Raw genomic sequence first — 27,909 nt, 5'->3', positions numbered from 1 at the left:
AATAGGAAAAATGTATATGAGAGTGAGAAGGAAAAAGAGTGAGACATCTGTGTAATAACATGTAATAATTGTGAGTGAGGGTGGGGAATGTGTGTATACTTATATTTGCAAAACGTTATACTGGAATTACCAGAAACATTTTATCTATGGGGAAGGATGGAATAGAACATGAGGGATTAGGATAGAATAGTTTTCAATATAGCTCGTTATACAGTTTTGACTTTGGAATCACATAATGTATAACATAGTAAAAATAATGTTAATTCAGACAGAAAATAGTAATACCTAAAAAGCAAAAACCAATTATGAACATTAAGTTGTTCACATAGTGTTACAAAGAAAACTGTATTTCAGTTATATATTCTTCATGGAATATGTTCTAAAGACTAACAGAGCTACCAAAAACACTGTAAAAAATTAAGTATTTTTGTTGTTACCATAATAATGGTAATGACATTTTAAAATGATTATTTAGATTTTGTAAGAAAACAGACTTATGCTAATGTTATTATAAACCTAGATGCAGTATAAGAGAAACAAAAGGAATACTTTTATTACATTACATTTGAGTTAGGAATGTCAGCATGAACTATTATTCTTTTTCTTTACAAAATGCCTATCTCCTGGCAGTACACCTGGTCTTGAAACACTAGAAACTCATTTGAAAGGAATGTACCACTTTGGTACTGGTGAAGGTTATTCCCTAGTGAAGGGTGCTGTGGGCGAGGGAGGCCCTGTGCACAGAAACCAGGAAGGCTTAGGTTTAAGAACAGTAATTACAATCTTAATATATAGAACCATACGTGCATATTGATTCTCCAAAGAAAGAGTGTCAAAAACAAATTAACGAAGCCAAATTGCTTAACAACAATTTAAAATTTTAACTAACAAATTAATAACAACTTACTATCTTTATAGTTAAACATGTCTTTTTTCAGTTTTATTGATGTAAATGACATAAACCATCTAATTGTTTATAAAGTGTACAGCATGATTTAGTATATATAGCCAAATGATCACCACAGTTAATTTACTGAAACATGTCACCTAGTTATAAATCTGTAATCAACTTCTTACCTTGATGGGCATTTTAAAGGCAAGAATTTGATTTACCTCCTAGCCTTTCAGAATAACAAAGTAGCCCTAGTTGATAAAAGAAAATTATGTAAAAATGAATTCCAGCTAACAATTGTGGAAAGAATTACAAAAACCAGAAAATTGACATTTTTTAACCCTTAAATTCAAGCAACAAACATCTGTGAGTGAGTGATGTTACTGATTCTGTGGTCAAGAGAAAGTTTGTAATAGAGATACCAGGCCATGACTACCTAAGTTCACTGATAAATTTTAGAACTTCCAGAAGTGGAACAAATATATATAATATATGTATAACACAACTTATAATAAAAAAAAAACTGTTTCTTTCAGGATCTCTTTCCCCTCCCTGGTGCTTTTATAAACTCATAACCCTTCTCTGTTTGGTGTTTTGGGAGTATAAATGTCTCTGGAATTTTAGAGATAGGAAATGAACAAGTATATAAGGACAGGACACAGAACTCTGGAATTCTGTTCACTCTTGCCAGCATTAACAAGGTTTTCCAGGATTGTTCTTGAGACATTCATGCTTCCTAGGCAGGGAGAGGGCTCAGGCACAGACAGAAAACTGACAGGAAAAAAAAATGTCCCCAGAAGTGAAGGAAACTGAGTCTCAATACATTTATTCAGAATTTTGCTCTCAGAAAAATCCAGTTAGAAGCATCTTTAATTTTGGCATGCATTTTGCTTTATGCTGTACAGATTAGAGCTATTAAAAGTATATATGAATGTGGAGCAGCACCATGATCTGTTGCCATGAAATCTCATTGTTTCTGCCTTTAAGTTTTCAATGTACTGGTACTCTATTTTAAAAAATAATTTATTAATGAAGTTTGAATCAATATACAAAAATTTCAAAAAGCAATTATAGTGAATCCTCATGAACCTGTGAGCTGCCTTTGTTTCAAATATTTCCCAGTCTTGTTTAATTCAACCTCTTGTCACTTTCTTTTTTCCTGAAAGTAGACTCAGAGAAAGGGTCATTGTTATTTAATCATGTGTTTTGTCAGCTACAGCATTTTCAATTGAAAAAGTCAAAATTTACCGTATCTTGTTGTTGTTCAACCTCAGGAAATGTAGTGCTTTCATTTCTTGTATCCCAGGTGGTATAGATTTTAAGTTATTGTGATCCAGAAACAGTTCTCGCAGAGAATGATATGCTCCATAGAATGAGACCCGGTCTACCCCGTCGTCAGTGAGTTTGTTAAATGACAGGTAGAGGTACTCCAGGCCTGGCTCCATGTGGCCCAACACAAAGCCAGGGATGCGCTCTATCTGGTTCCCGATGAGCACGAGGTGCAGCAGGGACTTGGGTAGATAGGAGGGAACATGGTAGAGCTTGTTGTAGGAGAGGTCAATTGACTCTAGATTTCTGTGGTAAAGAAAGAACATCAGCACAGTGATCTTGAGCTCTAGGCTTTCCTGCCAGCACTCGGTGTGACCTGAGCCAGGTTGTGCTTGTAGCTGTGCAGCTAATGACCCATGGCTCATACTGTTACCCGGCACCGCACTGGCCCTTAGCACTTCACACTCCAAGAAGAGGAGCATTCAAGTTCACAGAGAAAAACTCTTATCTGGGCATAATGGTGAGGCCAAGAGGACCCTGAATATTTTTTGAGTTAAACTGGAATCAATATGAAACACAGAAATCTTAGCTGACATCAGATTGCTTATCTCTAACATGACCTTTAGTTCTAGCAGGAATAGTAATGCTGTGGTGTATTTGCATTTTCATTCCATATTGGATCCGATGACCAATACACCTGGGGCAGAGTGGGGATCTAGAAAATGTGGTTAACTGGCCACCTGCTCTGAAAATTGTTGTGAGCCTCCTGGCTCATTTCAGGAGCCATCCTCACTCCACCACCTCCTGCTGAGCCCAGTTTGCCCTGAAGCCTCTGTCTCTGCTCTGTATCCCTGGCTCTGTCCCTGGACTCCTACTGCCATGTAAGGCCCCCATGCGCGCTCCTTCCCTGAGGATGACTCCAGGACATTGGATCTGCCTTTACCCCATCCATCAGCTGGGTAGTCTACAGTAGACTCCGTGAGACTTGTTATAAGTGGTTTAGATGACCGAGGACAGTGGTGTAGCACAGGGGACAAGGAGCACTTCCTTCCTCATTGTGTACAGGGGATCATCTCATTTAACTTGATGACCACCATGTAAGACCAACAGAGCTGATAATCAGCACTTAGCTCACAGTGCTCTGCTCAGATCTGGCTGACTAAGGACATGGCAATTTTGAGGCGTCCATGCAACAGTGACCCCAGTAATCCTAACTCCAGTCATACAATGAGGTACAGTAACCCCTCCACCTCCTCAGGCGTATGTTCCAAGACTTCTGGTGTATAGTACTCAACTCTCTGTGTAACACATTACTCCTCTACATACAGACTTATGATAATGTTTAAATTATAAATTAGATACAGTAAGAGATTAACACCAATATCTGTAGCAAAAGAAAGTAGTTATAACAACATGTTGTACTAAGTTATGAAAAATTGGTCTCTTTCCCAAAATATCTAATTGCACATAATATTTTTGGAGCATAACTGAATCCATGGAAATTGAAACCACTGATAAGGAGTTATTGCTGTAGCCAAGTTTTGACTTTACTGAAAAAGGAAGTTCTCATAAGTCCTTCAGAACCTTCAGCTTCCCTCAAATCACCATTTTTTGCCTGGTTTAATAATAGCCAAAAGAAAGAATCCCCTAAGAAAGGGGAAAATACATGTGTAACATATACTTACTCTTGATTTATCCAGGCTAAAGGAGCAATCCTGTTTTCTTCAATTTTATTATATCGTAATACAATGACATTGATATTTCTGGTACGATTAAAACAAAGTTCAGTTATTTCTTCAATTTGGTTATTTTCTAAGTATAATTCCTATAATTAAGAGAAAAGACTTATTTTTAATAGTTACTTGATAACTGATAAATGTATTCCATTACAGAGATTAAGATGGTGTTATAGACTATTCTCACTAGTGTTATCTAAAGAGCCTTATTGTTCTTCCATATCAGCTCATTTATTTAAGTTGTCAGACTTCCTAATTAGTATAATGAAATGCTGTCTGTCATGGTTATGGAATTTAATGAATTTTATTTAATTACTTTTAACCATAAAATATTGCAAGATACAGCATACTGTAATAATTATATAAAGCTTTATATATAAAAACTTACATAAATTAGCTCATTCAAACTTCAAAAATCCTAGAAGACATTAAGAAGTATCAGTTCCACATAGCAGTGGAGAGAGGAGTGGCGTGCCAAGGCCACGTGGTAGATACACAAGAAACTTGTCCCATTGCCCCTTGGCACCAGTCAGCATGCTTCCCACTTGTCCGTGCTGTTTGCAGTCTTTTCATTTTTGGCTCATAGTTTTTGGACTTCATAGTTTTGTAATTGATTTTAGTAAAGCTTATTTATAAGCCTTCATTTAACAACAGGGTGGAGTTTGCTAGAACTACTAATAAGTTTTTCAACAGCTAGTTGCCTTCAAATTAAATTCAGTTGGCATTAGAGGGAGTTTCTCACTAAAGCATCTTGGAATTCAGGAGAATTGGTATATATCTTTAGTGTAGCTCTCCATTCCAATTTTAATTTCCATTCTTTGCCATTTAACTTTGGCATTTGTTACAGATGGATAAACCAATTTTAGCTTTTTGTTTTTACCTTCATAGTATTTAGGAGGATGAATTAGATCATTGGTTCCCACATATGGTTGTATATTAAAACCACTTGTGAATTTTAAATGTAAATTCCAACCTCAGTGTACCTCAGAGCATACTCATCCATTGAAATTGGGGCTGATAGACAGCACCTTGGAAGGGTTCAGAGCACACACCCCTGCACCTTCAGGGTCTGGAAAAAGAATCCAGGAGTGGGAGCTTCATACTTGGGATGGAGCTATACTCCTTTTTTATTTTTGAGGAGTGTGTATGTATGCATTTTGTATTAAAAATTTAATTTTTTAAAGGTGTATTTATGCATATAGAACTGGGGTACAGGCCAGAGGTGCAGGGGCGGTGAGAGGCTTCACCAGAGACAGAATGGGGAGCAGAACAGGCAGATGGATGAAGTACACTGCTGAGGGGAGCAGCAGGTGGATCAGAAGAGGTCTGCCGCACCATGTGATCCCCTCCAGGGCAGGCGGGGATTGAACTCATGTGGAAGTGGCTTTAGATTCTTAGTGCTGGGCTTTAACCCACTGTGCCTCCAGGGAGGGCCCAAAAATTTTAATTTTTAAAGAAGTTAAATAATAAATTGCAGGCTTCACCCTCTAAAGAATCTGAGTTAACATCAGCCCAGGAATCTGTATTTCTTTAGATTTCAAACAGTCTAAACCAGGTATCGGAACTGATTAAGTTCTAAAGTTACATCTCAATCTGCAGATAGGAGGGAGAGGAAAGACAATGGCTGCGGCAGATGACTCTTTGGACTCATTCTGCCTTCTAGTTCTCGTGTGTGTGTGTGTGTGTGTGTGTGTGTGTGTGTGTGTACGCATGCACATGCACACATGTATCTAAGTTCCCATTGGGTCACATGTCCATGTTTCATGAAGTTGGGGCATTGCAGTCAACAATAGAGACCACTTAGAGTCCCTTCTGTGGTAAGCTTGTCCCTTGCTGCAACAAAGAAAACCCCACACCTAAGAGGTGGGAATAGACAGGTCAGTGTGGGAGCCCTTAGTAGGATGCAGTTGGAGTTGGTAGGCTGTGGGTCTCTGCAGATCTCTGCGAATGGGCCTGTCCATGCAAAATTCTTGCTAGTCCATTTGGCTACTCTGGGTGGAATCGTCTGGGGTAAGTGTCAGGGGGCCAGCTCGGATAACTTTGAACAATCTTGTAATCAGACTACTTTTTACAGGTTGTAGTTTCTGCTTAAATTCTAAACAGGAAGAAATTTCACTTTATCAGGGGTTTTTACTAGTAACTATAACTTTGATTCATAGTTTTGTATTTACTGAAGAGAAAGCAATTATCAAATTATGGTAACTACTGTACATAGCACTGAAACTATATTTAATGTTTCATAATCTTTTAAAATATTTTTTCTGTTGTATTTAAAACATAAAACAATAAAAGAAAAACATTGGTACCTCAATAGAATCAGGAAGACCCTGTGGTATAATTCTGAATTTATTTCTTCCCAGACGCAGGTAGGAGAGGCTCTTCAGGGGCTTGAAAGCTAATGGATTGACATTGATTTCACTGAGATTGTTCCCTTCCAGTTCTAAGGTGACCAACTGATTTAAGTCTATTACAAAAATAAAATTATTAGGACATTAGGATAAGTGAAAAAATTAAAAAAAAAACATGCAATTTCTATACTCTCAAAATGTCCTATGAGATGTTCAGTGTTTTTTGAAGACGCTGTAGTTTCTTTTTATATTCCCCTGTCTTGCCTTTTCCCAAACAATTTGCAAAATCCAAATGCTTCATAGCCAGGACCAAATGCTGCATGCATGGTCCAAAGAGTGTTGCATGTGGAAAGAAATTTGGGATGCTGTGTGATGAAAGTATGTACACAGAACAGAGAAGGGGAGTTATAAAAGGAGGAGAGTTGAGGTATAGAGGAGGAGTGAACAGGGAGGAAAGGACAAGGGGATTCAAGATAAGGGAGAGACAAAGGAGCCAGGAAGGAGGTGGAAAGGGGAGCAAAGGGTATGACAAATGGGTACAAAGGGGGAGAGGTCAGAGAAAGAGATTGGAGTGGAGGGGAAGGAGACGGAGAGTTAGGGAGCGGTAAAGAGGCAGCGATGCCAAGCAGGGACACGAGAAACAAAGCAAAAGGTTGATGAAGGTCACTCAGAGAAACAAAAGGTTGATGAAGGTCATTGGAGCTTTTTACAGGACAGCTAGTGTGCAATGGCAGCATGATGGTGGCAGGTAGGATTGGCTATAAGGAGTGCTTCCCTTTCCAGGGCTCTGCCCAGCAAGCCCTCAGCCTCGGAACAGGGAGTTGCAGCAGTGGGACAGAGTGTGAATTCCCATCGTAGTTATTCATTTCCTGGCAGAGAATGCAGCCAAAAGTACATTTTGAAAGGAGACAAGTCAAACATTCTCCACATTCAGATTGAGCTACCAAGGAAGGACTTTATACAAACAAGTTTTTTTCTAAATTATTTCAACTGACCTCAAGAGTGATATGATCCAAATTGATTAGAAGTTTTAAAAAGGAGAATGGACAGCTCAGTGACAACGGTGCCCAGAAGTGTGTGAGTCAAAATTCAGGGTGTAACTCTGGATTTTGTTCAGTGGCCAAGATTTCCAGGACATGGGTTGTTTTCATATTGAACTCATGTTGTGGGCATTATACCGAATGCTTGGTGCTTGTCAGTTCTTAGGCTTGGGCATATCAGAGGGGCAAAGCATAGTATAAGCAAGGGGAATCCAGATAAATGCTAGGAGATGGCAGTGCAGTTGTGAGTGGTCTAGAAGTACATTGGAGTCAGGCTGTCAAGGATAAAAAGATACAGGTGGAAATGGAGCTGAGCAGCAGGGTGTACACCTGTGCGTGTGTTTAGGGTTCCTGGGTGAAGGTTGCTGGTGGCAGAGGAAGACGGTGCAGGGTCTTTGCCCTTCTCTGCATGGCGGGGTCAACACGAAAGGTTAAACTGGTGGATGTGGTTAGGATTGGTTGAAGAGTCATGAGACAAAGTTGGGAGGTGAATCAGTAAGCTATGATGAGTGGTTATATTTCTGAATTTCTCTTTAATATTGAAACCTAAGAATGCTGAGAATCCAGCATATTTATCTAGTATATCATATAGTTGAGGTTTTGGAATTTTCTGATGACAGGTAATATAGACTAAAGGCCATTACACGATTTCATAAGCAAGAAAGAAACAACATACAATGCACAAATTTTGGGGGGTTGAGGGGAGGAGGTAACATGACATGTCATGAATGTGAATGGACATGCATGATGACACAACCTAGAGGCATTACCAGTGGCCAATAGCACACCACCTTTTCTAGAGGTCCACAGTGGTCAACAGCGAAGGCAGAAAACGCCTGCCCATCTTTTTTTCCTGCTGACACTTCTTTTTGTATGCACCGCCTCCTCCCTTTCTTAGTGGGGTGCAGACCTTTCAGTGGGTCCTGTGTACACTCCCTGTACCTGACAGGGCGCATGCAGCCCTGCACTGTCTTATTCTACCTGTATCTTGCTTCTCACCCTCAGATGTACAGGCACACATGCTATTTCTCCTGAGTGCCCTGCCTCCCCACTTCTCTAAAAGAGCATGAGTGATAGTCACAAGAGAGAGGTCACAAGAGCAACAGCCTCTGATGGTCAGGTCAGGATTTCTACCCAGGAAAAGAGCAGTGTCACAGCACCAGGGGTGGCCTATGCTTAGGCCCACCACCCTGCTCCCTGACAGTCAGCCTAACTGGCCACATCCATAGGACTCAGGAATTGAGAGCTCCAATGACTGCAACAGTCACAAGAAAACTCAATTCCAAGAGCATGCACAGGAATGGGCCTAAGAGCCCAGGATCCTAAGGCTTAACTGGGACTATGAACTTGGCATTCAAGGGACCAACATTAGATCAGAACTAGGAACCCAGCACACAAGTAACTAGCGCAGGAATGGAACCAATAGCCCACTCAAATGGAACAGGAGCCCTCAGTGTAAAGAGTGCAGGAACAATCTGTTGGAGATGATGACTGATAACTTCCTCACTAGCCATATGGGGCCAAGACCTCCAGAGTTGACTCTTTGGGAATATAGAAGTAAGAGAAGAGTACAGAAAAGCAGTTGTGAGCACTTTCCAAATTAGGACTTCTATTTTATAACATATGATCTCACAGGAGTTCACATGTAGCCATTAGTATGTTCTTCTAAAATGAGTTTTCCTTTGGTGTCTATTTCACCTAGCATTTAGAACTCAATTTAGAATTTCCTATGCCTTTCCATATGAAAAACACATCAAAATTTGTGTTCATTAATGGTTTTCATGTGCACTGTGAAACCCATCTGGAAATAAAGTCTTTCCATAACTCTGTAATCCTCAGATTTGGCAAATCTCATTATTATTGTTTTTTTCCTGCACCAGAAGAACTTTGTTCCAATGAAGTTTTGGGGAATAAAGAGAAAGAATTGAATTGTTTTATTCCTTAAAAGCTTGGTTATCCAACATTACCACAGTAAATATACTTCAAATCCAATAATGTGTTGGGCCCAATACCTCAAGAGCTTTACTAGACAAAGTTGACAGCTGTTGTTTTGAAGAAGCACATAACCTAATCATAGACTTTAGCTAGAATTCATGAAAAGCTAAATGTAACACTGTTTCTTCTTATTCACATTGTGATGACTCAGTTATTCAGCTTGGTCCAGAAATGACCCTGGTTTCCAACCATACACAGCAAGAAGGGGGCAGCCTGCCTGAGGCCTGTCCCTTGGTTGGCTAAGCTGTCCATCTTGCCTGGAGGGCACATGTCCCTCATGGATACATGAAGGCTAGAAAGCCAAAGCAGCCCTCATATTCAAGACTACCTCAGAGTTCATGTGTCAACAGTCAGTCACACACTGACATACGTAGCAACTGACCCATACTTTATACGTAACACTCCTGTGCAGGCACATGACAAGTTAAAATAGCAAAATGTGTGGAGGTGACACTAGTTGTGGGTGGGTGTGCTGAGCACAAAGTAGTGAGAAAGGGGACTAAGCAGCAAGCCAGGTGCTGTGTTGCCATTATTGTCAGCTACTAAAATAGCCAGTTACATGGTTGATTCTTATTTAGTAGTTCCATTAGTAGTTCAGTTACAGCATTGTAAATGATAAGTACCTAAATCATTGCAAGTTTCTGTAAGTGTGTTCTAAGATGTCCACACCAGACAAAATCACGTAACAACAAATCTCTCAAAACACATCTCTGTTGTTAAGAACACATGACTATGGGGTACTTTGTAAAAGACAGTGCATTTAAAATACGTATTTTAAAAGTTACATCAGTGATTAGTTCAAATAAATTTCCCATTATAAATGGTAACTGACCTAAAAAGCATTACTGAGTGCCTGGCAGCACTGCAAATAAAATAGCTATCCAACTACAGAAGAAAGGTTATGGGAGGACAGATCTCAAAACCAAGTGTTAAATACCTGATAAACTGTCTTCATCCAGAGCCTGAAGGTTGTTCTCATTGATTTTAAGTTCTTCTAATGTAGAAGGTAATCCTGAAGGAATCTCAACCAGATTGTTTCCATCCAAATTCAAGCGCATTAACTTCTTCAGAAGCTTCAAAAGAACATTTTAAAATCATTTTTTCGGTCTGCTCACTGATGTACAATACGACATCTGATTTATTTGTTGGTTTGAAGTATCACTAATATCTCAGAAACCTGCCCTATTTGCTCAAACCTTCCTGTCAAATAGATACAAGTCCTGTTAATAGTGCTTATTTCCAGGCATTTTCATCAAACCAGTCAGTGGCTTAGTGTCTCATTCACCTGTCTTTATATGGTGGCTTTTGTAAGCAGGAAAAAGTTCCCATCACCACTGCGTTGTTCATATTTTGCTAGATCTTATGTTTTCATCTTCTCAGCAACAGACACAAAGTTAGTTAGATCATGCAGTGATCTCACTTTGTCATGGATACGAACAATTGAAACAGTAATTTGAATTCTTTCAAATTAGTGTAAATCTCGCTGTTCTATGTACACTAAGTAGAACGATCATAAAATGGCATTATTTATTGTAGAAATTATTCAGAATTAAATGCAACAACTGTTACAAGCTATTTCTACATGGTCCCCATTTTTGACTGCCTACAAATGTGCACCTTCATTGCCCCATCAGGCCTGCATGACCAGTGAAGTGATTCACCCCAGCAGTGCTCACAGTCTGGTGCCAACAGTATGGGGGTCGAATAGAACCCCCCCAAACAAAATGAGGAGCAGGTTTCTGATAGTGCCTTCCAACTCCAGGAATCCCAGCTGTTCTGCCAGCAGGGTGATTAGCATGGGGCAGGCACCCTGAGGATGTGATAAGAGAAACAGGACATTAGGTGCCTGGAACTCTTATCTGCTGCCCCAGAATTGGAATGGGAAACCAGTTTGTATATTTCTCCATACTTTCCCATTGGTGTTTCCAAGTCCCTGGAACCAGAAACTAAACATAGGAGAGACTAGTGGTTAGTCCAAAGAGTGGACAGAAGACCATCCAAAGTGATAGTTAGGCCCAGTGGTGGTATGTTTACTTAAGGATTGTTATGGTAAATACATTGATATGTTTTGTTTATGCACAAAACCTTTTCCTGTTTCTCCCTTTGTTTCTCTGAGATGTCTTGATTTTTCTCTTCTTTTTTTCCTTTAAAAAAAATACTTCAGTCAATCCGGAATACTAATGGTTTAGTCTATGTTTTCTCCCTCAACCTATCCCCATGTTAACTAAGCACGGTTGTTTTTTCATCTGCTAAGGTTCCTTTATCAGATTTTGCCTACAGTACAAAATAAAGAAGCTCTGTCTGAACATGTTAATACAGTTTCCAGATAAGCTGTCCTCTATTCCCAGAAGTACCTCAGGTATTGCAGAGACCATATTTCAAAATGTTTTCAGATACTTGCGGGGGGGAGGGGAACTACTTTACAAATCTAAACATTAAGCATTAATTTTGTCATTGATGGTGTGCTGCCCTGAGGGTGAAGCATAGGAAAACCAGCCAGAAACAATGAAACAATGAGCTTGATTTGACCAAATCTTGAAAACAGTTTTGAAACGTCAGAGAGGAAACTCTTAATTTGGGAGAGAACTGTAAGTTGAACTGTAAGTTTCCTCCCTTCCCCACCCTCTGCCAGTATAAGCATAGGAAGACTGTCCAAGTAGATTATTACTCAAAGCTAGTGTATGTGCTTACCTTGAAGGCTTTGGGACCTATGCCTGAAGAACTGATATTATTTCTGCTTAGATCAAGCCTTTCCAAATTGGGTAATCCATTAAATGCTTCATCCGGAATGGAGATGATGGAGTTATCTAGGACAGGAATTGTTTTAGGCTTATGTTCACATACACATGTGTGAGTGGATATGTATACATACATGGACATGTGTAGTTGCCTTGATAGCAAATGAGTGTAATTTAGAAAACAATACTCATAACAAGAACATAGTATATATGATAGAAGCAAATGCAAGCTTAGAAAAATAAGACTGGTCCTAATATAGTGAAAATTCTTGCTCTAAGGACTAGGTAAGGACTAGTTTTAGTTGAAACTCTTAAAACAGCCAGAATGTGGTTTGCTAGGCAATCTGTAGCATCGTATATATTACAACAAAGATGTTTTCCTGGAAGGTTATATAGAAACCAGATTTTATATTTCTTCATACTTTCCCATTGATGTATTCTGAGACCGTGTACCAGAAATGTGATACTAATTTTGTTGATGAAATCCTGGGCATATCACTTACCTACTCTAGACATCAGTTGCCTTCTCTAAATAAGAAATGGGGGGAAAGATTTCTGAAATCACCTCCAGATCCAGTGCTATACTTCTGTGACTTCAATTTATGGAAGTTCTGTGTGCTGTAAATTTATGGGGCTTTGTTTGACATTTAGTTGATGACTTTACATCTAGAAAGCTAGCAAACCAGAAATAGTGCTATAAAAACCACTGTGACCTTCCTATGAAACTGGTGTAATGTTTCTGAGCAGGTAATCCATCTTTTATGAGATTCTAGGCTTCCAAAAATCAGACAGGAATGGAATACCTCAGGTGGTTTGCGTCAGAAAGACTGAGCACTGCTGGTTAGATTGGCCATCCTGAGCGAAAGTATCAGACTGGCTCTACCAGTATTAGTTTACATGGTTATTTATTATATTATTTCTATGGCAATTTCTTTGGTTTCCCCCAAGTCACGTCTGGGACCCCAATCAGATTCTCACAGCTTTGAGGGGCCCCCAGTATGGACCTCTGTTGCCCAGACACAGACCCAGGCTCATCCACTTACTGTTTCCCTGCCAGCCAGTCTCACACTGGCTCTGGTTATGCCATTCCTATACTCTACACCCTTCCAAGTGGCCCTATATAACATTCTCAAAAGATCTGAGCCACTCCAGGCCCACAAGAATAACTAAAACAAATGGCAGGACTGGAACAGTATGAATTCTGACATTTCTGACAGGAATGTCACAGCCACTTTTAGGCTACTGTTCAGTAGTTTCTTATAAAATTAAACGTGCATTTACTGTATTCCTCAGCAGTGCAACCCCAGGTTAGGTATCCTAGAGAAAAAGAAACTTAGTCCAATATGAATATCTCTGTGTGGATGTTTATAGCAATGGTATGAATAATTGCCCTGAAATGGAAATAACCCAGATGTCCTTCAGCTGGTACCTGTATTCTATCCAAAAGATGGAACACTCAAAAGTATGGAGGAGCAGGCTGCTGGTAAATGCAACAGCCACGATGGCCTCACAAACACTGTTGATAAATGAAAGCCACCCAAAAAGGCCACACATCATGGGGGTTTGTTTCTGTGACATACTGGGAATGGCCCACATTTGACACAATAAAGCTTATAAGGGGCACCCAGGAGGTGATGGAAATATATTAGACCTTGATTGGGGTAGTGGTTACATGACTATATGCATTATAACACATCACAATAAGTTTTACTGTATATAAATATGCCTTCAGCAAAGCTGATCTTAAGGGAAAAGTCAGTGGAAAATCATGATTTTATTTGGAGGGATTTGTTTTATACCTACCTATGCTATTTGGCAGTAAATAATATCTTCTGCTAAGTGTGTTTGTATTTTAAAAAATGTATAAACTAATCCGTATGGGGTCAGTTTATATTATAAAATTAATACCATTCCTAAGGCAATGAGACCCATTTCCTCTTAAAACTCAAAACAAAACACCAGTATATCTTACCAATGAGCTCCAGGCTTGTTATCTCTGACGCGGTTAGTGGTGGTATCTGTGTGAGGTCAGTGCTGATACAGCTGATGGTCCTGTAGGACAGAGCGCACCTGCTGGGCAGGGTGGGTTGGCCTCTAGTAGGAGGAGCAGGAATGGGGGGTCGTGAGGGCATTCTGAAGGCATCTCCTCTGACATCGTCCTCCTCATCTTGCTCATCCTCCTCGGCCGCATTCTCCTCATCTTCCTCATCCTCCTTCCTGGCTGGGTTTCCAAGCCGGAGCACCTGATTGCCCTCCTCTCCAGGCCTCTTTGTTTCCCCTTCTTTGCTTTGCCCCTCATTGGGAAGTCTACCCTGATTTTTAGGTCCAGAGCTCTTTTTATTTTTCTTCCTTTTTTCATCTTCTTTTGTTTCATCTTCATTCTCCTCAAATTGAAACTCTTCTTTACTCAGTGCTTGGTTTGTTTCCACTTGAGGAGACGGCAACCGCTTGTGAAGTGAATCGACAGGTTCTCTTTGTTCTGAAGAATCACCAGAAAATTCAGTTCTATCATTTAATTCTATGCCAGTGAGTAGCAAGTAGGAGGCTAATGACCACACAAGGAGGAGACAGCAGGAGCAAGTTGTAATATTAATAAAAGGAAAAATCATAGTAAGAATGAGGTTAGTAAATATTATTCCCTCCAAGTATTTAAATGTAGTTTAAACGTGATAGGCATCCTGAAATTTTTGCCTGAATCATTTTAATGTCTTTATTTTTATTAATACAAAACTTCCTATTTTGTAAGATCTGTTGTAGATAATTCTTGTCTTGTGTGTGGGCCTTAATATTTACTTTTGCTAGAGTATCATGCTACCTGGTGACTAAAGAGGGAATAATATTGCCAAATGATGCAAAACAGTAAGCAGTCCTGTTGTGAGAGCGCAGGGTAATCAGATGTGATGCCTTTATAACAGATACTCTTCAGTAGGAATTTGTATATCTTCAAAAAAAAAATTGAAACATGTTTTACTTACTGTGATACTGACTTGTTTAGAGATTTTTTTTGGGGGGGGTCAGGTTTTCTTTTAGCTCCATGAGTCTAAAAACATCATCTGAAATTTAGAATTATCAAAAGTTCTCCTTTTCCTGCCCAGACTCTCTTACTCACATAATTTTTCCTGCTTGAGACTTATAAAACATGCATGGCCTTAAGTCAGGAAGAGTATTTATTAGGATTCCATGATGCAACATAGATATCAGTAGAAAATTTATCTGTATTCATATTTAGCTGTTATTGTGCTTGGCAGAAATGGCAAAAACACAGCAGACGCTGGACTTCAGACTTTACTTAATCATCTCCCTGCTTTTATCTAATTCTATACTTAAGTTTATCCCCTGAGAAGATTCAAAAGATAAAAATTTTTGAAGGAATTACTTTAGCTTCCAATTAAGTATATATTATAAAGTCTGTGAGATTATTCTTTCCACATCTGGCAGAACATGTAATAGAAGAATAGGAAAAAATTAGTAAAAGGAAACTAAAGCTATCATATTGAAACAGTTAAAAGTCTTCCTGTATATCCAAGTTTATTTTTCCAAAATAGCCACAATGTTTCAAGAAAATTACAAGTTGTTTCAAAGTCTGAGAACTTTGAATCTTGTACTTCTCCCCCAAGGAGTCAGTTTCATTAAACTCTTCTGTTTTCCATGTTTTTTCAAGGCATACTATTTTAGAGAAATATTGATAGTCTATAATTCTAAGTATTCTAAAGTTCCTTCAGGACACTTTGGTAGACACCTAGCCTACATCAACCTGTGTGCATGATCATAGACAGAAAAACTATCTCTACCCTTCACTCAGTATCTTTCCTGCACACACTGTGCCCCAGAGAAAGCTTCCTCTCAGACCCACACCCTCATTCCTAAGATTCTTGAGCAACAATAACCAACACAACTGAGAATGAACCTGTGCTCTCTTCAGATGCAGACACTCCTCCCTTTCTTTACCACCAGTTCTTTGACTTCACTTGGAATGATAATTAAACCCACAGTGAGCTGGATTAATTGAGATGGTACATGTAAGGAGTTAAGCAGGGCTCTTCACACTAACATGAGCTGCATCAGATGTATCACACTAACATGAGCTGCATCAGATGTATCACCTCAAGAGCTGGGCATCAGATGTGGGATGTCACCTGAGCCAAGTGTACTCAGTCTAACAACGCCAGGATAAAGCTAGGGTATTTAATTTCTCTTACCTACCATACACTTTCCCAAATAATTTTATCATTGTGCCAATATTTAAAATCCCCTGATGACTAATTTATCATAATTTAACACTTAAGATAGTGACAAATAAAAACCAACACAAGGTCAAGACTGAATCACATGTGGTTTTGTTTTGGCTAAATCTGCCTACCAGAATCAGAGCAGACAGGGCAGCATTCTCCATCAGGTGTGACCGTCTGGGGGCATGTTTGACGGGGGCACGTGACCTCATCACAGAGCACGCGTCCATCCAAGCAGAGGCAGGTAATACAGGGCTCAGGAGACCAAACGGCTCTGTTGTACATGGTCATCCCATTTGCCATACAACGTCCCTTCTTTCCTAGAAGAGAATAATAATACATTCTATATGCAGTTACCAGAAACTGTGACTAGAAGTGAGCACACTGAAATCAAGTAGATGAGCATCATAGGAATAGCATCTCATGTGTTCATAGAAGAAGCAGTATAGCAGTAACTCCCTGACACAATCTCTGCTATCTCAGCCCATTGCTTGGGCCCTGAGAGAGCCTTCCTCCTGGTAGTTTGACTCTGGAATCCTAATTAGGGTGGTTGTTAGGTTCAAGTTACACAACAAATAATCCCAAATATGTCATTGTTTATTGATATCGTGTGTCCAACATGGGCACCAGGGACTCTACATTATAGTTATTCAATGACAAACAGAAGAATTCCTCTCTAAACAGTCTACCCAGATCACCGCAGCCATAAACCTATGAGGTGAAAATCTCACACTGTGTATGAGGAGGGTGAGGGCACATGGCATGCTTGTATTATGCTTTCATGTTGAATTGAAATTCTGAGGTTGCATCCATCATTCTTTCTAGAATTTTTGTGTTATTGAAATACAATTCATATAACAGTTTTCACACATTCAAAATGCAAAATACAGTGGTTTTTAATATCGTCATTTCTCTACATAAAGGGCTGTAGATAACTGAATGTATCAGCTAAGCAAGCTGTTAGACAACTGATTTGAATATTAGTTGAATTGTTTTCCTTCTAACCTTAGTGTCATTCCTGATAACTCCATTTCATCTGATAAGCTACAGCCCCCAAATTCCACCCCCAAATGAGTTCTCACATTTGTCCCCATCCTTCTCTCACCACTCTATGCCCATTTCACACCATACCCATCCATACCCATCTCTTATATGAATAAGAGATGGGTATGGTAAACTAATCCCATCCACCCAGTCCATCCCCCAGAAGACAAAATAGATACATGAGTTCTCTCTGATTGTAAGGGTGCCATTCTCTGTCAGAATTCCAGTGGCCTTTTTTGTAGAAACTGAAAAGTTGCTCCTCAAATTTGCATGCACTCTCGTGGAAGCCCCCTCGAATAACCAAATAATTTCAGGGGAGGATGCAGAAAAAGAACAAAATTGAACAGTTCACTTCAGATCTTACTACAAAGCTATGATTACTAGCTTATGCCAGGTACAGTAGTACTGAGGTAAAGATAGATCATGTTAAACAATGAGATATTTGGAGTCTAGAAATAAACCTATAATATAATAAATGCAAATGGATTTTTTACAAGAGCACAAGAACATTCAACAGTGGAGTAAATAGTCTTGTACTTTTCAAGGAAATACAAAAAAAAAAAACTAAAATTTATAAAGAACCATGGAAGCAAAAGTGTTTCTAAGAGAAAGAAATGGAGTCATTGTTTTACCTGATTTTAAACTGTATTATAAGGCAACAGTAATTAAAAGAATATGCTATTGGAATAAATATAGACACACAATTGGACAGAATCGAAAAGCCCAGAAATATATGCATACTTGTATCAATACCTAGTTTGTGAAAAAGAAGATATAATCTTACAGTGGAGAAAAGAAAAGACTTTAACAAGTTGTGATGGGTAAACTGGACATACTCAATTAAAGATTGAAGTGTGACCTCTCTAAATTTCATGTACAAAAATAAATTTAAATGAATTTAAAACTCAGATCCCAACCAAAAAAATCATAGACATAGAAGAAAGCATTGTCAATAAGTTTTGTGACATCAATGCTAGGGAGGACTTTGGAACTCCACCCCTGGGGCAAGGGAAATACACATAAGTGTAAACTAGCAGGGGCTACCTCAAATGAAGAAGCTTTTACAAAGCAAAAGTATTAGAAGATCAAAAAGGCATCCTATTGAAAGAGAGAAGATATTCATACATCACAAGCCAACAAAAGGTTAGTACTGGAGGTATACAAAGAACTCATTCAGCTTAACCGAATAACAATTCAATTTAAAAAATGGGCATCAGTTCTTAATAGACATTTTACCAAGATGTATATACAAAGGCCAACAGATATGAAAAGATACTCATCACTTTTAATAAGGGATATAAATGCAAGTGAAAACCACAGTGTGATAATCATCACACACCTGTGAGAATGGCATACATCAAAAAGACCTCCAATGACACATGCTGGAGAGGATGTGGAAAAAGGAGCAATATTGCTAGTGAAAATGTAAATTGATGTAGTCACTTTTTGTTATTGTTGTTTTTATTTAAGAAGGAAATTTTCTCTCTAATGGGTCCGGACTCACCCTGTCAGTAGAACTTACTTATTTAAACAATCCATATTTAAAAGCACCCTGAGCTAAAATTTCCAACGAAATATCCTGAGGGGGAGGCAATGTTGGGTCAACTGGTTGGGTGTTTGGGGCCCAGAGATAAGGGTTCCTCACTGAAACATTTTTCTCAACCAAGTGGCAACCCTGACCTACTTCCTGGCCCAAACATCCCTGATTCTCACTCATTCTCAGGTCTGCTGGGGAGAAGTCATCTCAGTTTCAGCCCATTGTCCTTGTGTCCGTGTGATGGGAAGGAGGTGGTCACTCCTCCTGTGCCTGGTCACTCTATCCCATTTGGTGTAACTGTTTAACTTGGGCTACAGTGCCTTGGGTCTAACTCTGAGCCATCCTTCTGTTTTCCATAAATTCTTTCCTATGTCTTGAGTTGGGCCTATGGGGGCTTGAGGGAAACGTGCAGTGATGATGACAATATGAACTTTGGAGTGAGGAATTTCAGGTGAGCAATCTTAATAGAAGTGCAGCCATTTTGGAAAAGAATCTGAACTTATCTTAGAAAATTAAAAATGGAAATATATGAACCAGCAACTCCACTTTGTGCATCTATACAAAAACAAAAATTATCAACTCAAAAAATTATGTCTCCACAATGTTTGTTGCACCCTTATTTATCATAGGTAAAATTCTGAAGCAGTAATAAAATATTGAATAAAGAAGATGTGGTATGATTCCACATTAGGATACTATTCAGAAAGTAGAAGTTAACCATTTACAAACAAATGGAAACAATTTTAAGCATTCTTAAAAGCAGAATAAGCCAGAAGGATTAAGGACATATTGAACAATTTAACATATAAGAGTAATATAAGGAAATAAAGTGAATGACCTTACCAAGCATAATCATAAATTAGCTGAGTGATAAATGAACTGAAGTTTCTGAGTTTAAGGTTAGGGTGCAGGGAGAGAGAGAAAGGACCAGAAGGGTTTATAAGTGGTGGGTGAAAATCTATACTGGTGTGTTCAAGTGTTGTGCAAGCAAAAAACAGAACCAAACAACAACAAAAGAGAGAGAGATAGAGACACAAAACAACAGGGAAATACCCTGAAGCTGAATGCAGTTCTGAATGAATGTGGTGCAGGAAGACAACAGGGAGGTAAAAGTTAAAAGTGGCAGTAGCTGGATTATAAAGATGGGTAGGGCATTGTTGATATGGAAAAATAATGTTTGACGTACTCTCCTGCGTCACAGAATTTTTGGTGAGAATAAGGTGTTCACTTGAAAATACCCACAATTTTGTTGTGCTTTCATTTCCTTGGAGATTGGAGCTTGTCTTGGGAGGAGGATTGGTGACAAAGGGCTCTTATTCTGTGCTGATGTTTGTCAATGACTCAAGATAAGATTATAAGATATAAAAAATGATACAACCCAAAAAAAATGACAAAAAACATATGGGTAGCCACTTAAGTAGAGAGAAAAATGAAAGCTATTAATGAACTTAAAATAAAATTCACTGCCGGCCCTCCCTGGTGGCGCAGCAGGTTAAAGCACTGCACTAAGAAGCTTAAGCCACTTCCGCATGAGTTTGATCCCCGCCTAATCCCCGCCCCGGAGGAGACCACATGGCGTGGCAGACCTCTCCTGGCCCGCCCGCTGCTCCCCTCAGTAGTGTACTTCACGATCTGCCTGTTCTGCTCCCCACTCTGTCCCTGGTGAATCCTCTCACCCTCCACATCTCTGGCCTTGTATCCCAGTTCTGTATGAATAAATAAATAAATCTTTTAAAATAAAATAAAATTCACTGCCTTTGCTATACAAAATCATCTAAATAACTTAGTTCTATATTCTCAGTGATAAATATAAACACAGTTAACATATATATATATTCTATAATCACAATTATGTGATATAGTGCTACATAGCATAATAAAAGACTGGAAATAAGTCAAAATAGTAACTGATTTTATAAGTATAGTTGTAGGAAACTCATTTTTTTCTAACTTTGAATAATTTTGTATTTTAAACATATTCTGTAAATGATTTAAAAATTTTTTTCATAATTATCTTTGTATATTAAGCCAAAAAATAATAGAACTTAAATTTTGGGGGGAAAGCAGGGGAGGAATTATCTTCATGAAGGTGTTCTTTCATACTGTTTTCTTACCTGGTAACACATTGTAGCTTGATTCTACTCCAAGAACACTTGAAAAAGATTCAAATTTATCCTCCATGCTATAATCCAGGTTAACCGTGGCAAGTGTGGCTGAGGGAGTGGCCATCGTAGTCTGCCAAGTTCTGAGCTGACTGCTAGACCCTTGGTTCAACTTGGAGTTTTTCCTCAGTCTTCTATAATGCATCTTCTTTCTTTGCTTCCTAGGGGTTTCTTCATTTTGGCCTAAGTTAGTTTGACAAACGATAAGCACAAGAAAACAGAACAGTCCTGCCAACTTCATGCTTGCTTTTCAACAAAAATCCAGTTCCTATAGTGGGAATGAAGCAGAGTTTTGCCATTAGTGGTGACTAAGTTTTACATTTGAATATTAACTTATAGTTGCTATATATATTGTGAGGGGAACTTTGTTGCCGCTTTGTGGTGGAAACACGATGAGGGGCACAGCAGTTGTGGAACAGGTTTGAAAGGCAAGAATCTGCTACTTGAGCAGAAGTTCTTTTTTTGTTTTGTTTGTTTGTTTTTTTAAGATTTATTTATTTATTCATACAGAACTGGTGTACAGGCCAGAGATGCGGAGGGTGAGAGGCTTCACCAGAGACAGAGTGGGGAGCAGGACAGGCAGATCGACGAAGTACACTGCTGAGGGGAGCAGTGGGCGGGTCAGGAGAGGTCTGCCACGCCATGTGGATCTCCTCCCGGGCAGGCGGGGATCGAACTCATGCGGAAGTGGCTTAAGCCTCTCAGTGCAGTGCTCCAACCCGCTGCGCCACCAGGGAGGGCCGAGCAGAAGTTCTTATACCATTTATTGAAAGCACACAGGATAGTAAAAGCTGGTCATGCGACAATGGTGTAAGGAATAGGGTCCGGAAGTGGGATAGGAATGGGGGACAAAGCTTTACAAGGGCAAGGGAATAGCTTGACAATGTGTCAAGAGACATTTGCATCAGCAAAGTATGATGTTATCACAGGCAGAGTTATCCTAAGACCATCATGGAGATAGTTACATTATCAAGTCAACAGTGGCCTTGGAGTCCTGGGGCCTGCCTTGTGATACAAGCTACAAGTCAAGGAACGTTCTTCTATAATTTGTAGATGGCAAATAGGTCACAGTTGCCCATGAGTGGCCAGCTCATGAGAACCCACAGCTGTATACCTGAGCTCATTCCTTGTGAAATAACACAATGTATGGACTGTATGCTGGAATATAATTCAAGCCAGGGTTTAGAATTTTTCTGTCAGAATCAGAACATTTAATATCTTTGTCTCTGGATCATGTATGAATAGGCTTTTCAATCTAAATGATGGTAGTAAATAGTATGGACTTCATAGCCATTGTGTTCTCTGTTGTAACTAATTCTCTTGGCTGTTGTCACAACCATAGATAATAGGCATGCAAGTGGTCTAGCTGTGTGCCAGTAAAACTACAAAAACAGGTGGAGGATTGGATGTGGCCCCTGGCTGTAATTTGCTGACCTACTCTGGGCACTGTGTTGTAGGTCTGCAGAGGTTACTCAGGAAATTCCTCTCCACCTATCTGCCAGGGTGTTCTTTTATGAACATCATCTGCAACAACTTTACAACTCTTTTAGGCGGTTCTTTTATTCTCTGGCTTTATTACTATATCAGGAAGAAGGGCCATGATTGTACCATATAAAAGAGCAGAAAACTAACATTAGTTATGAACAGATAAAAGATAAAGAGTAAATCTTAGTCAACTGGTCTGAGTGCACATGATAAACCTGAAAGACACATTTGAGAGATGAATAGGTGCTCTTGATGATAAAGACTACATGACAGTAGCAGTCACAAGGGCTAGTGCAGGCTCTGTAGATTGGGTAGCAGGGAGAAATGAAAAGAAAGCTTCCACATAGTAATGTTGGGCTGACGAAAGGGTTCACCTAGTCATGTGATCTGGCCCCAGAAGTATTCCTACAAGGAAGGCTATGCAGCCAGCAGCCTCCATTTCCTTCTAACTTAGAACCCAGCCTTCCCTTTGCTCACTTCCATCCCTGACAGTTCTTTCTGAAATGAAAACCCCTTTCCACACAACCATGGTATACATGCGGATAATCTGAAACCCCAGGGATCCCAAGGTTACAATGACTGCCTTTTTCACTTCACACAGGCCTACCTTGACCACTCTGTGAACCAAAGCAAAAACAATTTTATCATTTAGGAAATGTTTACCTGGTTCATAATGGACAGAAATAGAAAGTCCAAGGTGATGTCTATACAGAAATTAAAACTCCAAACTGCAAAAGAGGGGCTTTGAAAGGGACAAAGGTACAGAAAGTGGCCACAGACTCTATCAACCCCATCTTGCTGGAACCTCAGGAGATAATCAACATTTAATTTCAACCTTTCTATACAAAGTAACTATATAGGTCTGCTTCAAAAGCTGTTGGCGGACTACAGGGAATCCCAAGTCATCTGGATGGAAAGCCATAGACTCTGGTAAAGCATACCTTTCTGTCACACAAATGTTTAGTGAGTGCAGTGGTCACTCTATATACTGTGATCCCAGTGGGACCTTACAAAGTTGTAGCAAATTCAAGGTTGCCACAGATTCTTTGCCAAGGTACAAATGTCACTAACCACCTGTGTTTTGACATTCTGACATGTGGGACATCAGCTGAAAGCCAAGAATGTACACACTCTTCATGGGGCTCATAGCCCTGGATTGCCACATTCTGCCACTGGGCAAGCTTATACCAGCGTGACTCCTGAAATAGTGATTCCTAGAGAAACTGGGCATTCGTTTGTGGTCACTGCCTAGAGAAGCAGACAGCCATTACCATCAGACTTGTCACATCTGACTTCTGGTTTCAACCAAGCTCTCCATCTGACCTGAAACAGCTTAATCTGAGGACAAAGTACATGAAACATTTTTCATACATCAGACATTGAACAGCACAGGACAGTGATCTCCAAGACCAGAATCTTAGCAGAGCCCTGTGATTAGTCCTGTTTACTTCATGGAGGGCATTCCTTCCCTGCTGCAGCCCAGGAAGTGGACCCAGCAGAACACCACAGACTAACTCCCTGAGTTGAAAGCAGAACTGGAAGTCTAGGAACATCAAAGAAGTGAAAGTTTGCAGAGTAGAGTAAAAAGAACTGAGAGATATCCCAAAAAAGCCTTCCAGAGACCATAAATCTTCAACTAAGTATGATTATCATATTTGTGTGAATTAACTTCTCAAAACTATAGAAAGAGCAGAAACAGAGAGAATGACCTCTGTGACTTGAAAAAGACAGCACAGTGGGTGTTCCCAGTCAGAGTAGAAAACGTGAATTTCATGGTGTCAGACAGGGTGCTAAGTGAGTACTGGCACAGCAGAGACAACTCTAGATTGTCATAGCAGCTGCTCTGACCTTGTTAAACAAAAATTCACAACAAGTTTTTGAGAGGATCAGACTGCATGCAATAACTAAACCATGTCCCAGAGCACCCAGCAAGTGCTTGGGAATCCAACAAAAATTCACAGGTATGCAAACAAGCAAGTAGGTTTGAATCCTAATGGTGGGAAAAATTAACCTGTTGAAATAATACAGCTGAAATAGTGACTAAATGGATCATTAAAAACTAAAATTATATCCCAAATGTTCAAGAAGGTAGAGAAAAGATATTTAAAGAGATCCAAATTGAAAACAACAGCTAAAAACTATACCACAAAAGATAAACAGCGCATTAGACATTGCAAAAAATAGTGGTCTTGAAAACATAGTCATAGAAATTATCCAAAATGAAACACACACGCATAAGACTAATGAAAAATATGAATAGATTCTTTCCAGACTGTGGAAAATATCAAGCAAACCAGTATGTGTCTAATTCTTTGTCCCAAAGGACTGAGGAGGTATAAAAACATTTGAAGAAAGAAAGACCATTTTCCAAATTTGATGAAAATTAATAACCTCACATAACTATGCTCAATGAACCCCAACATAAAAAAATGAAAATTATCCAAAATATTTATCAAATTATATTACCACTAGTGATAAAGAAAATTTTAAAAGCTTCCAGAGAAAAAGACACTAAGTTAAGAATAAAAGCAGATTTTTCATCAGAAACAGTGCAAGCAAGAAGATACTAGAGGAAAGAATCATCCTAGAATTCTATACCTTCCGTTAACGTCTTAGAAACATGGACAAATTAAAGAGCTTTTCAGAGACAGAAAAGCTGAAGGAATTAATCAGAGACAGAATTGTACTACAAGGAATAATAAGGTAGCAGAAAAATGGAACACAGAATAATAGGTCTACACAAGAGAATAAAGGCTATAAGAAATAGCAAATATATATACATATATATATACTTTATTAGGATACTGGAAAACTCATTTTTCCAGCAAACACACAAAAATCTGTATATGGATGTGTAGAGCAGTTTTATTCATAATTGCCGACTCAAAATCAAGCATGATGTTTTTCAGTAGATGAATGGATAAACTGTGATATCTAAACAATGGCATGTTTTTTAGCCCAGAAAAGAAATTAGCTGTCAAACCATGAGAAGACACAGAAGAACCTTAAATGCATGTTATTAAGTGAAGGATGTAAGTCTGGAAAATGCTACACACTTCATGGTTCCAAATATATGGCATTCTGGAAAAGGCAAGATTATGGGGACAGTGAAAAGAACAGTGATCCTTAGGGTTTAGTGTTAGGGGATAGGGGTGAAAAGATGGAATCCAGAGAAAATGTAGGGCAGTGAAAATTATATATTTTTGTAGTTATGGACACATATCACATTTGTCCAAACCCATAGAATGTACAACATCAATACTAAACCACTGTATAAACTGTGGGTGTAGGTTCATTGCTTGTGACATAAAAGCAGAGAGAATGGGGGATTTATAGTGGGGGAGGCTGTGCCTGTAGAACAACAGGGAGTATAGGGTCAATCTCTGTAGTTTTTGATCTGTTTTTTTTTGCCTTGAATCTAAAACTGCTTTATAAAATGCCTATTTTTTTTAAATAGAGTATCAATAAGGATATCAAAGATTTTAACATCAATTTATTTGTGCTAAATGACAGTCATAGAACCACCACCTGCAATAGCAAAATATACATTCAAGTGCATATGGCACGTTTACCAAAATGGGTCCTATTCTACAATAGACCATAAAACTAGTTCCAACTAATTTTAAATATTCACAGTATAGCTCACAGTAAAATTAAATAAGTCAGTAACAGAAAGATATTTGGAAAGCATCCAAAAGTTTGGAAAGAATAACTTGGATCAAAGTTTAAAAAAATTGAAAGATAAATTAAGAAAATATTTTGAATGATAATGAAAACAACATCAAAATTGGTAGGTTGGAGGCTAGCATCCCTGTTTTGTCTCCTCCATATACTCACAACCAGACTACAGAAGAACAAATAATCCCTGAAAAAAGTCAGGGGCAATGGCTTGCTGTGAAGGGATAGAAAAACTTTAATGAGCTGTGTTTGCAGTGTGATAACTGGTTAGAATAACCCAGGAAAGTATGGGACTTCAGTTGTGCAAAACCCTTTACAGTTGTTAACTCGGGCACATGCTAACATTGGGGGATTTGGAGACCTGGCATTGTTCTGAATAATGAAATGCACAAAGTTGCCATCCAGGACAGGGGGTGCCTATTGGAGAACTGTAGACCAGGGGTGCACAGTGATGATTATTAACTTCAGCCCAAAGCTCCTGGTGTAGAACAGCTGGAGTCTAAAGCTGGAGCCTGGAGTGTCAGGGAGACCAGGTTGGGTCACCTTATTTCCTCATAGAAGAGGTTTCTACTTACTGTCAAAGACTGAGATATCCAAAATACCTGCTTCCCTCTTTCCTTCACCTAGACTAAAACCCAACAAATTAACAAATTTTCATTAATCAGAATTTAAGCTCATGTTAAGAACAGGAGCAAATCCCCAGAATCAGGCTCTGTGTTGGAAAAGAAAATAACTCCCAATTTATAATCCTGTATCAACTATACATACCTTCGTCTGCATCTAGTATTCAAGCGTAGTTTCGACTTAGAAGCTGACACTATGTAAGACTCTTAGACAGAGGAACTAGCCTACAAAAGGAATCACTGTGGATCCACACACACAACTCCAGTACCCATAGAACAGGAAGATTGAAACCCTGATGCTCACTCAAATGTTTAGAATAAGTGGATGGAATCAGGCATCTAAATCATGCAATAAATAAAATCTACCACCCCAGCTAGCCTGAGCTATTGAGCTGTGTTGTGCAATCGACAGACCATCTCTGGCAGAGGTGAAGTCACGTCCTTGGGAACTTCTGGGACTAGGCTGTGTTGTTGATATTAGCTTAGATCATGGGTCAGGAAACTAGAGAGCAGATGCCAAATTGGGTCTGCTGCTTGTTTTTGTACAGCCTAAAGCTAAAAATGTTTTTATATTTCTAAAGGTTGGAAAATGTAAAGGAATACTATTTCACAGGAAATTAAACTATGTGACATTAACATCCCAATATCTGTACATCAAGTTTTATTGGAGTGACCAGCTCACTTCTTTTATTTCATAGCCTACCATTTATGGCTACTTCTGCAGAGTATAACTACGATGATAAGAGTTAGTGATGTGACGGAAACTACAACATGATCTCTAACGTCTAAAATAATCAGCAGTGGAAGTTTGCCAATCCATAATTTATAGCAGTGCTTCTAAAGTGGGGGTGATTTTCCCCAGAGACATTTGGCAATTCTGGAGCCATTCTAGCAATCACCTTTGGGAGGGTGCTACAGGCTTCCTGATCATGCCCACTGTCCCATACAGTGCCTGGCAATGCCCCTCCACAAAGAATTCAGCCCAAAATGTCAGCAGTGCCAAAATGAAGAAACGCTGGTTTAGAAAATTAAAGAGTTATTGAAGGATTTTAATAAGCACAGTCACATGTTGCTTATAGGCAAGAGCTAATGAGTTGTCACTAAAAAGGATCCTTCAGTGGTTAGTTATAAAT

At 39.1% G+C, this 27,909-nt stretch overlaps 2 protein-coding genes across 3 annotated transcripts in view; one reads left to right on the top strand and one right to left on the bottom strand.

The window, feature by feature from the left end:
* Positions 1 to 27,909, top strand: part of CENPP (centromere protein P) — a 158,473-nt gene that overhangs the window by 93,844 nt on the left and 36,720 nt on the right. The gene's annotated exons all lie outside the window — the stretch shown is intronic.
* ECM2 (extracellular matrix protein 2, female organ and adipocyte specific) overlaps positions 1 to 27,909 on the bottom strand; it is a 35,286-nt gene that overhangs the window by 2,473 nt on the left and 4,904 nt on the right. Inside the window, exons 2-9 of one of the 2 annotated variants that reach the window (XM_004684507.2) lie at positions 20,943 to 21,258; positions 16,379 to 16,567; positions 13,991 to 14,563; positions 11,972 to 12,087; positions 10,218 to 10,353; positions 6,204 to 6,361; positions 3,847 to 3,986; positions 2,141 to 2,467 (exon numbers count right to left, since the gene is read on the bottom strand). In XM_004684507.2, coding sequence (XP_004684564.1) covers positions 2,141 to 2,467; positions 3,847 to 3,986; positions 6,204 to 6,361; positions 10,218 to 10,353; positions 11,972 to 12,087; positions 13,991 to 14,563; positions 16,379 to 16,567; positions 20,943 to 21,231 — 1,928 coding nt within the window. In that variant the 5' untranslated portion in view covers positions 21,232 to 21,258. The remainder of the gene's footprint in view (positions 1 to 2,140; positions 2,468 to 3,846; positions 3,987 to 6,203; positions 6,362 to 10,217; positions 10,354 to 11,971; positions 12,088 to 13,990; positions 14,564 to 16,378; positions 16,568 to 20,942; positions 21,259 to 27,909) is intronic. The other variant, XM_004684508.2, reaches the window with a different exon arrangement.

This window comes from Condylura cristata, unplaced genomic scaffold, assembly GCF_000260355.1.
Source record: "Condylura cristata isolate star-nosed mole 26May11 unplaced genomic scaffold, ConCri1.0 scaffold00017, whole genome shotgun sequence".
Classification (NCBI taxonomy): domain Eukaryota; kingdom Metazoa; phylum Chordata; class Mammalia; order Eulipotyphla; family Talpidae; genus Condylura; species Condylura cristata.
The sequence above is the reverse complement of the archived record's forward strand: the minus strand, read 5'-3'. Positions and strand labels throughout refer to the sequence as shown.